Source organism: Syngnathus scovelli, chromosome 22 (genome assembly GCF_024217435.2).
Source record: "Syngnathus scovelli strain Florida chromosome 22, RoL_Ssco_1.2, whole genome shotgun sequence".
Classification (NCBI taxonomy): domain Eukaryota; kingdom Metazoa; phylum Chordata; class Actinopteri; order Syngnathiformes; family Syngnathidae; genus Syngnathus; species Syngnathus scovelli.
Window position 1 is genome coordinate 4585773 of NC_090868.1, and position 11243 is coordinate 4597015.

Here is an 11243-nt window from a genome sequence, read left to right on the forward strand (position 1 = left end):
CATATGTATATTATATTATATTATATTATATTATATTATATTATATTATATGTGTGTGTACTCGGTAGGGTCATACCAAGGCAATACTGACAAGTGACCAAGTTTGATAAACAAATTCAAGTCATTAAATTAATAGGATGCTGGTGACCCTCAAAAATAGTCTGGAAGCCCCTCAAAGAGCAGATAAGAAAACAATACTGCATTCCTAAAAATGTAATGAGAAGCATGCTTGTGTGCAAGTCCAATATGAAATTAATATATTCTATTGTCTTAAAAAAAAAAAAAAAAACCCAAAGAATGCTCTGTTTTGAGCGTGAGAAATTTGACATATGCGCTGTAGATGTTGCTGATAGCTCGTACTCACTTTGGCGCAAGATTCTCAAAACATCTCATTATTATGTTTTATTAATATCACGTTTTCAGAGAATTTTTTAGCATAGTCTTACTATTTTTATGAGCTTGATGATTGGAAGATGACTTCATTTGTGTATGCTTTCAATAACAAGAAAAGCCTGGTTGAATATCAAAGCCACACATTTCCTCCAACCTGCATTCATTTACATTCAAAAAATCTCTCGGGAATAACCCGGGTGAAATACACACACACACACACACCCCGCTAGCGCGTATGCAGCGCCCACGCTCTGGTGACGACTTGATTGATCCGTGGGAGAAGTCTCAGACGTGGTCAGCGTGTGACACGGTGACTCAGCCTGTAGGCGGCCTCTCCAGCCTTTCAAAAAGCCTTCGCCAGTCTGTGTGGAGGCAGGCAGACGGCTGCTGGCCCATCCTCAAGTTTCAATGCTTGGACCTCGCACACACACACACACACACACGAGCTCACAGTTATCTCCAGCTTTGGATTCTAAAGACGCACTTCCATGCAGCGGATCAGGGCAGCCTTGCATTTGTGCTCCATATGAGGGAGAAAGTAAGTATTTATTTTTATTCCGTATTGGGAAAGACTGAGGAGTTTGTGAAAGCTGACATTTGGTTTTACTCGTCATGTTGACAAAGGCAGATGAGCTTGTGTTAACCCTGCAGTGAAACAATATTGACATTATTGCATATTTTGTGCCAGGAAACAGCTAATAAATTTTTCTCACAGATCTTCAAGGCACCTTGCGTCCTCCTGAGTCTGTTTACAAGTTTGAATCTATGCTGTGGAAAATTTGGAACCCCGATAACTGATGATGTGAGCAAGCTGTCGCTACTGGTGAGTTTCTTCGCCTTTTTTTTTTTTGTTCTGTTCGATTTTTGCATTTAATTTTTGCCTCTCGTTTAGAAACAAAACATCCCTTCCGATTATGAGATTCCTCTTCATTACATTCCCAGAGAAGTGGTATGTATGCAAAAAATCATCTTACCGTATTTTACGGACTATAAGGCGCATTTAAATTCTCCAAAACGTTCTTGTCAATGTTTTTTTTCTTAGGCTGGTGCGTGTTGGGTGGTATTAAACGTTTACCCATTGGAGCAAAGTCTTCGCAATTTGGCCAACATGTTTGGCGCCGTCTCTTCCAACAAGGAAAATATCCTGGTCTTCATCGCCATGCTGAAAAGTTTGCGTTTCACGTTTGACCATCAGGAACTGGTAAGCCGTCACGTATTTGATCGTTCCGTACGGGGAAGTCATTAAACGTTCCCCGTCCAGGAAACAGCGATGCAAGTCTTCCAGTGTCACTACCAGGAAGGAAGATTTAAGAATGAGCTTTATTTCGACTACATCGAGGAGCTCCTCCACGTTGCGGGTCATGAAGCATCCAGCTTCTCCTGCAAGCCGCCGCCTTGTCGCAATTCCGCAAATGCACCAGGTAAATTTGCAATGGATGTGTCCCAAATTTGAACATGGATTATTCAAATCCATTAATGTAGATTAACAAAGTCGTTCATACCTGTAATATTTATCAACAACCTTGATTTGATATTCACACACACTTTTTGTCATTTATGATTGAGCCTTGGGAATTTTCTTAGCAACAATCAGAATGGCTAATTCCATATTGTTGCGCATGCTAACTAGCTAAAATTGTATTTCAGTACTATGAATATTAGTCACCTTTTTTTTTCAATTGAATAGATTTGTTACCATTATAAATGTATGCTCAAACCGGTTCAATATTTAACTCTAATAGTAATATTGATCTTTGGCGATTTTATCCGTCAATGGTAGTGAAGGAGAGTGAAGGAGAATTGATTACAAATATTGTCCTTCTTACAGGGGGTCAAAAGGAAGGTCGGGATTACAGATGGTGGAAAAGAACGCCGTTGCTTCTGGTTTTTATTCCTGTAACGGCTTGCGTCATTCTCATCATATGGCGGGTAAGTAATTGTGACTTATTTAATCACATGAGCACCATGTAAACACCTCACAGCAAGATTTGTACGATTATTTTTCTGGTAGCTTCTTTCCAGAGTGGATTGGAACACATTAACATTATGCAAACAAGATTATTGCCTTGCAAACATTCTTAAAAGGCAAAACTAGTTTTTGTGACGTACTTAATATTTCTCGCGGTGTGTTCGACACTGCACAATTTCCTACCGGACGCCATTTTGTGTATGAATTTGTGTATGACGGCATTTTTAATATAATTGAATTCATACTGGACCTTAATTTAATTATTACCACTACATCTTGGAGCTAAATAGAATATTATTATAGCTATTTGTAATGAAGTCCAAGCCACACCATTCTAGAAAAAAAAAAAAATCCCATTATATGGAATCTCCAAGGGCCACTCCAATAAAGCCCGAATGATGTACTCGTTTTAGCGAGCACTTCCTGAAAGGAAATTCCTGTTAACAAGCGCTCATTAAATATTGAGCAGTGCTTTGAGGCTCCCCGATTAGCTCACCTAATGATGTCCGCTTGGTGATTAAACAAATTTTCTTCAGATCGCATCTACGAGACATTTACCGGCACGCCCAGCTGAGGAGATCGAAATGGCACCTCGTGGCATCGTTCCAAGCGTGTCCGTCGTCTCCATCCCGCTTCAAAAGCTCGCCCACGACACCGCTGATGCTCTCCCGGAGGAGGACGTGGTCGCCGGGCATGAAATGAGATGAAGAATAAAAATAAGGATGAGAAGGTTCCGTATGGGAGAAGCTCAGACGGCTCACTCTGACGTGAACTGAGGCCAGAGCGTCATGTGGATTAAGCCTTAAATCCCAAATGAATTCTGGAGCATTGAAAAATGAAATCTGGAGAAGGCCTGGACTGGATCCTCTTCTGGACGAATGGATCTCCAGATTAGCTGAATGGCGACTTGAGTCATTGTGACATGGACTTGAGTCACCGCTCTGATGGCTTGTGACTTGACTCAAGAGTTGACTCGAGTCACTCACAAAATTGGCTAGCAATAGCCAATCATGACTTTATTAGTCTTTTCGTATTATGAAGACCAGATACTGAAACAATAAGGTGACTTGAGATTAAGTCGATTTGACGTTCCCAAACGATGAGTCCACTAGTCAACTACGTAAAGTCGACAAATGGCTAAATCTTTGAACACCTGCTTCAGACTTGCTTAATGAGGTCACCCATTAATTGACTACGACTCAATTTTTAGCATGTTATAATCGACTGATAACTATTTGAAGTCTTTCGACCCTTACTTAGGAGATATTCTAGATATTAATGCTGACAGTCGGGTTCGAATCGACTTTGGACTAAACATGTTAAATCGTTCGACCCCTACGTAGGACTTGCTTTCGATATCAATGATCAATAATCAACTTTCAGCATATAGGTGTCTCGATACCCCCTTCCCGCATATAACCACTAGATTATGATTACGCATGTCCAGTTATTTATCTTAATGCCTTCTCAGCGTATAAACACGTAGAAAGCGATTCATCCGAGCCACTCGTGCACTTGTTGTTGACATTGCGATGATCGGTCGCAGATGGCAAAGCCGCCGGTCGCAAACAACACTGCGCTTGCGGTTCAACAAGGGTCCTACTTTGTGTATCAAAGCTTGCAGCAGATGGCAAAGATAGCCACGGCCAGACTGGCCTGTGAATCCCTCCATTGTGTGTTCCGCTCCAACCGTGATGTATCGCTTCTTCTTCTTCTCGGTCGCAGCGAAAAGCACTGAACTTTCTAATGCCTCATTCACTGAGTCAAACCCAATCATGAGGATGTGTGGGGAGAGGATTCGTCATCGACACACAGAAAGGGAAGATAGGAGCGTCGAGGAGATGCGGACGGATGGACAGACGGATGAGCTCAGTGAGGAGCATAAGAGGGACGCTTGTTCTCGGTCCACAAAAGATGTGGCCGTAGGCTGGAGGAAATGCCACTTACCAACACGACTGAACGCGATGAATCAACGCACCAGGAATCTCGGTGGACCGCACGCAACTGCTGACGATGATTAATATTCCAATAACAGTTTTACAGTATTCCAATGATTGCTTTCCAAGGAACCACTTCATTAAAATACACCAAAGTGTAAATAGCTAAAACAGACAAGTTGGACATGTCTCACAAAAAGAAACATTTAGACTATAAGTGGAATTTACTGAATTTAAAATGTGTTTAACGGTGAACTTGATTTGACCTAATGTTGTTCTAAAATTTGACCCCAATATGCCAAACTAGTAAACATTCTAATGCGTGCTCCTTGGAAGTTACGATGTTTACTGAATCGCCCAGGGAATTATTTTTTGTGTATATGTGTGAACAACAAAATACTGTGAGTGAATTTCTTCCTTCTATGTGTGTCTTGAAGGGTACCATTTGCCATGTACAGTGAAAAGCTGGAAAGCCTGCCATCAAATCACATCCTCCTTAAATCTAATATTCCAATTGCGTTATTTAGCCACAATGTGATAAGTTAAAGTCCCAATGATCATCGTCACACACACACATCTGGGAAAGTATAAGAAACAGATCATTTTGATGCAGTGCCATTCTACACCACTGCCAAAATATTTGCATTCACTGGATTTCACAGTGAGAAAAACAATTTAACACTATTAACATAATTATGCATGAAAAGAACTCTTTTATGGTTGTGACGTTTATACTGTGTGTTAATTGAATATTTTGCAATTTTTACAAGAACACAGCAACACCGAACAATTATTGAATGCATTCTTCTTTTTGTTATTTGAGAAACTGGTGTTACTAATGTGGAGAGAATTGGAGGAAAAACAATTAAATGAGACTTTATTTATTACATACCAGGGTTTAGCTACAAGAGCTATGGTAAGCATTTTTTACATGTTACAAGTCTATAAACAATTTGTTAAACGAACTGTCATGGATTTCCCGTCTTGAAATAAACAATAAACATATTTTTCACAAGTTGATGCTGTACCGTCATGAACACTCCAGTTTCCGATGTAACTAAACACATCATTTCGTCTCAAATTTGCCATACCTTTATTTTGTATGTTCACTTCCGCCGGAAACTGTTTAGCTTTTGTTTTGGAAAGCTACGAGCCACGGTCGCCATTATTCTTCCTGGCTTGACGTTCGAGAAATAACACATTTATTTTACTTTTCTTTTATTTTTAGGCAAACAAAACACTTTCATTTTTTTCCAGTAAGTCGTTTATTTCCACTGTGAGTTTGCAACACTGGCCGGCGGCCACAGAATGGAGAGGCGGTCCGAAGGTAAGTTGCTAAGCTAACATTGGCGGGCTAACAGCTACCGCCAAGAACTATTGAATAAAATATGACGCCATCAATCTGTCGCTCCACGTAAGATGGATATTGACACAGCCAAGGATGAACGCAACTGTTGCTCAAACTCTTTAATTTTGGCAGCATCGCCAAGTAAAATCCCTCACGACTCCCTGCACGCGCTTGATTAAAATTAAACATAGTTGCCCGGATGTCCTGATCGCATTCTGCATGGTTGTTTTTTTCTGCGTTCAATAATGTTGCATGCAATGTCAAGAAAAATTAAAAAGCAGATGGATGTTGGTGCTAATTTCGTGCATGGTTCTGCCTATGTGCGGATGATTTGCAACGACCACTGTGTATGCTTCCGGTTTAATTGCACAAGCATCGTCTGCGCACCTTATGCGCGTTAACATCACTCCAGGTGTAATTGACTTGTGCAGTGACCATGATCTCGCATTCATGACGTAAAATTAATTTGTGGGTTTTGAAGGCATTGCTAGCTGTGTTAGTGATCCAAAACTGCTCTGCAGCGACCAAAGATTCTCACCTCCGTGACCCTAATGAGGAAAAATAATAATGAAAATTTGCCTGCCAGCTAACTTTATTGTGTGACCCGCCCCCAGGTGCCGGAGGGGCTCTCCCACTGGCCTCCCTTCGACTGATGGTGTCCCCGTTGCAGTTGGCGTATTCGTTCATGTGGCAAGTGATCCGCCAGAGAAACGTCACGCAGTACAAGAAGGTGGAGGAGTTTGTCACCATGGTGACGCAGACGGTTCCGGAGCTCATGAGTTTCAAGCAGACGGCTCAGCTCGTCTTGGGCTTGCGGGCGAGGGTAAGCAGTGGCGTATATGAAGCTGGCTTGTAAATAAAATTTGTGTTGGAAGGCAAAAAAAAAAATCTGCAAAATGGTCAGTCGATTAATGGGTCAAATAATCGTTCCACTAATTTCTTCTTTTAGATCATTTTGGATTTGCTCCAGGGAGAAGGCCAACCAGACTCCCGTGCTATTCAAACACTAATAAATAAACTGAAGATCCCTGCATCTACACGGGTAAGTATGCCTAAACTCTCATTCCGAGATGTAAGCGGTGTTAATTAAATGTTGAATTGTTTCTGTTACAAAAGGATTCGGAAGTGGAGAACTGTCAAACCAACTTCATGGTGCTGGTCCAGAATCTGCTCAAAAGCCCCACAGAGAGGAAGATCTTCTTTAAGGTACTCTTTGCTGGAACAATACTTTGTTGGGCTGGGGTTCACGTTGTCATGGATACGATGAATTCATGGGGCGTGTATAATAATAATAACAAAAGCTGTCTCCATGGTAACTGTGTCGCATTGCTTAGTATTCCCAGATTTCATCGGGTTTTTCTCCACAGGAGGTGTTCCCGGTTCAGTATGGCACAAAGTTTGACACGGCGCTGCAGACTCTGCTCGCCGGCCTGGTGTGCAAGTTGGAGCAGCTACTTCCTGTTCCCAATCTCTCCCAGGTACGCATTCGAACCCAGGATGTCTCCATTATGAAGCAGACCATGAGTCACCAATGATTCCTCCACCTAACATTCCACACTAAAATGGATCAAACTTGGACTTAGTCATCCTTTTCCATTTCAGCTCAGTTCCATGATTTCACAACCCACCATGCTGGAGGCATGTGGGGGCGTCATTCCCGAGGGGGGCGACCTCAAGTCTCTCCTGCTGTACCAGCAATCCAAAGGACTGCTGTCTGGTAAAGGTATGAAGAAGCTAGAAAAACCAATTCGTGCCCCCCACCCTGCCTGTTCGCTTCATTTCTGAAAAAAAAAAAAATAGGTTTGAGACGATTAATTGAATCACTTGTGCGCTGGCTAACAGTTAGCGCAAGCTAACCCGCGCGTATTAATTTGCTGGCGCCCACGTCACTCGCCAGGCCAGGCTCCGCCTTCTAAGCCACACCCACTCAAAGTCACAAATATTGCAGCGTGGAATGGTATTGAATCGTCTTCCATTTGTTTTCCACATGTCCAGCAACCATCTCGTCTTCAGTGGGCGACTGCGTGCTCTCGTCCCTCGCCTTCCGACCCAAACCCGTCCAAGCTCCTCCTCCGCAGCCGCCACCGCCTCCCCCTCCTCCTCCCCCGCCGCAGCCCGTGCTAAGCCCTCCGGTGACGAGCCCGCTCCCACTCGGCGACATGTCAGAAGACTCGGACGACGCTGAGGTCCTCGTCACCGCCTCGCATGTTGCCATGGCAGCCAGCAGCGAAGCCGTTCCAAAAACGCCAGTTTCCGAGGCGGGGCAAAGTAAAGAAACTGAGCAGGCAGCGCCGGCAGACAAGTCGGAAGCGCCGCCGGCGCCCTTGAAATCTATCCCCTTCAAAGTGGTGCCCTTGAAAACGGCGTCGCCAAGTCCCACCGTGACAAAGGACGGCCAAAAGCTCCAGACGCAACGCGTCACCCTGCACCAGTGGGTGTCGCAGATCGCCACCAACACCATCTCCCTCCCGGCCTTGCCGCCGTTGCCCCTCGATAGATTCGGCGAGGAAGACTACTCTCAGCCGAGCATCCGCCGGAAGAAGCAAATCCGCCCGCCGGCCGACCGTTTCAACTGCAGCATGTGCGACAAGAGCTTCCCTTACCAGTCCAAGCTGATGGACCACGAGCGCATCCACACGGGCGAGAAACCCTTCGCGTGCACCTCGTGCAGCAAAAGCTTCCGCACTCAGGCTTTCCTCAACAACCACTTAAAGACCCACAGCGCGGCACGACCCTACGCCTGCGGCCAGTGCGGCAAGTGCTTCGCCAAGCTGCAGAGCTTGACCAAGCACATGCTGGCCCACAGCGGCCAGAAGCCCTTCTACTGCGATATCTGCAACAAGGGCTTCACCCAGTCCACCTATTTCAAGAGGCACATGGAGTGCCACACTAGTCAGATGACCTTCCCGTGCAAGCACTGCAACAAAAGCTTCCCCACCGCCTTCAAGCTTGCCAACCACGAGCGCTGGCATACCCGGGACCGCCCGCACATGTGCGAGCGCTGCGGCAAACGCTTCCTGGTGCCCAGCCTGCTGAAACGGCACATGGGGTACCACATCGGCGACCGCCAGTACCTCTGCTCCCAGTGCGGCAAGACTTTCGTCTATTTGTCGGACCTGAAGCGACACCAGCAGGACCACATCCCCAAAGCTAAGATCCCTTGCCCCGTGTGCCAGAAGAAGTTCTCCAGCAAGTACTGCCTGAGGGTCCACCTGAGGATCCACACCCGGGAGCGCCCCTACCGCTGCTCCCTCTGCGAGAAGAGCTTCACCCAAGTGGGCAACCTCAAGGTGCATATCCGGCTGCACACCAACGAACGGCCATTCAGCTGCGACGTGTGCGGGAAGACGTACAAGCTGGCGTCGCACCTCAACGTCCACAAGCGGACTCACTCCTGCAAGAAGCCGTGGACGTGCGACACCTGCGGCAAAGGCTTCACCGTGCCGGGCCTGCTCAAGAACCACGAGCTGGTGCACCTGCGTGAGGCCGATCCGGACTTCGCCGCCAAGCGGAAGAACAGGGGCAAGCAGAAGAAAAACACACTCAAGAGGAAGTTTGACGAGGAGGAGGAGGAAGGCATCGACGAGTTTTAAAGAAATGCGCTGGTGCCTTCAGATACCAGCCGTCAACCGTGTATTGAAGACATTTTGTCCCGTTAAAACTTTGTTTTAGTCTAAAAACAGTATCCTCGTGAATTAATCAGAAAAGTCCTCCTGCTTTTTTCCATCTCCAATGGCGGCCATTTTGTTACTGACACTTGCCGTCGACTAAAGGTGACATCACTGTGCCAACCATCACGGCTAAGCTGTTGTCTATGTTCGGTCATGTGACTTTTGCTAGCTGAGCCCTTCGGCACTGTGATGTCATTTTCAGTCGACCGCAAGTAGAAGTAAAAAACAAAATGGCCGCCCCAGGGATGGATAAAAACGTGGATTTTTCTGTTTAATTCCTCATCCACGCACCTAATATTAATTTTAATACTGTGTTTAAAGTAGTGGGGGGGGGGGGGGGGGGCACATAGTAACATTGTAAAGATATTCATTGAATTTCCTTTTGATGCTAACGCTAAATACCTTTTATTTTGCGGTGCTTTGAGCGGACACAAAGATAGCAGCACTTGCGTCTTCTCTATTAAAATATACTTTAAAGATTTATTTCGTTGGAAAATTGCATTTTCATTCATTTCAATAGGAATAGATTGATTTAAGTTACGAGTGTCTCAGAACAAATTCAAATTGTATGACAACACCGCTGTATTTTATATAAATCCAGCTGAGGACATTAAAAGCTTTTCCAAACATGTCAGCCAGCATACTAACATTTGTTTTTACTTTGCTCATAAATAGTTTTCCTCTTTTAGCAACAGTATTTTTGTACGCAAATATTAATCCGAAAGGCAAGTGTGGCTATTAATCATTTTCATTGATTTAAAAAAAAAAAAAAAAAAAGTGGGCTCAAAATGTTTTGGTGTTGTTATATTCCACGGCATGACACTGTGACATTTGTTGTATTCTTAACATTTGCATTGATTTTTTTGTTTTTTGAAACGTAGTTTGCTTTCTATTAAACGGGAGTGCGTTATTGATTACAAGTGTACCCTAACTCTAGTTGTTATAGTATTATTTTTTGTTTTTAATGCAAATGTGGTGAAATTGTCACATATGTTTGTAAACCTCAGTTAGAGCATTAAAAGCTATAGCGAAGGATTACATCAGTGTCGTCATTTCACTTATGCATTAATCTTCATATACAGTGAAGACGTCAGCCATTAATCCTCCACCTGAGGCAATCGCACTCTTAACACTTAAAATGTTTTGTCCTAATGACTTTTTAATAGTGTCCTTCATATGTGTCCCCCTCTTCACTCCTTTGGGGTTTCAGGATAAGCCAGCCTCCCATTTATATTTTATTGATGATCCCTTGCATCTGTTAGCCACAATTAAAACCGGCCTTTGCAATAATAACAATAATCATGAAATGACTTTTAAGATTTGTAGGATCTTTAAAGTCGGACACGCTTAACGAGAATCCGATGGCATTGGAACGAGTGGTTTGGATTAATGCTTTGTTTAATGTGTGCTACGCTGTGATGTGGGCCAGGCTGGGCCATTTTTTAAAATAAGTGGACAGTCAACAAGAAGTGACTCACTTCCTTTATTTCCCCAGGAGACCTTCCCCGGCCATTATGGCCAGCCAGCAGTGTGAGGCCACATAGTACATACATTAGTATGTAACTTAATCATCAGACTGGACTGTCTGTTGCCAAGGCGACACATTGACATCTGACATCCAAGAAAACAATGCAGCCGCTGTGGGTATTTATCATCAATGGTATGGGCACATTTTGTTCTTAAATGTTCAACAGAGAGTGTCTTTTTTTAATTACATACAAAACTACAAATTAAAGAAGTAGGCTAAAAAAAACTAAAAATCGATTATATTATTAGATTCATATCACGTATTCGCCAATAATTGTGCATTCTTTAATGACTTGTGAATTTATAAAAAAATAAAAATTACATTTTTTTTTTTTTTTTTTTTTACACAAATCTTTCTTCTGATAGGAACCTTTGAACACAGAACCTTTGTTCCTCTC

General features: G+C 43.7%; 2 protein-coding genes across 2 annotated transcripts; both read left to right on the forward strand.

The window, feature by feature from the left end:
- The first annotated feature begins 135 nt into the window (after positions 1–135).
- Positions 136–5317, forward strand: LOC125992345 (uncharacterized). The gene is made up of 7 exons (XM_049761292.2): positions 136–931; positions 1109–1216; positions 1286–1342; positions 1436–1594; positions 1655–1814; positions 2222–2322; positions 2899–5317. The coding sequence occupies exons 1-7, from the start codon at positions 629–631 to the stop codon at positions 3067–3069; spliced, it is 1059 nt and encodes a 352-aa protein (XP_049617249.1). The 5' UTR covers positions 136–628; the 3' UTR covers positions 3070–5317.
- A 95-nt stretch (positions 5318–5412) lies between these two features.
- si:dkey-14d8.1 (zinc finger protein 629) lies at positions 5413–10356 on the forward strand. Its single transcript, XM_049761252.2, has 7 exons — positions 5413–5626; positions 6262–6470; positions 6597–6689; positions 6764–6853; positions 7015–7125; positions 7250–7370; positions 7643–10356. Exons 1-7 carry the CDS (start codon positions 5608–5610, stop codon positions 9238–9240), a joined length of 2241 nt encoding a protein of 746 aa, XP_049617209.1. The 5' UTR covers positions 5413–5607; the 3' UTR covers positions 9241–10356.
- The last annotated feature ends 887 nt before the right edge of the window (positions 10357–11243 follow it).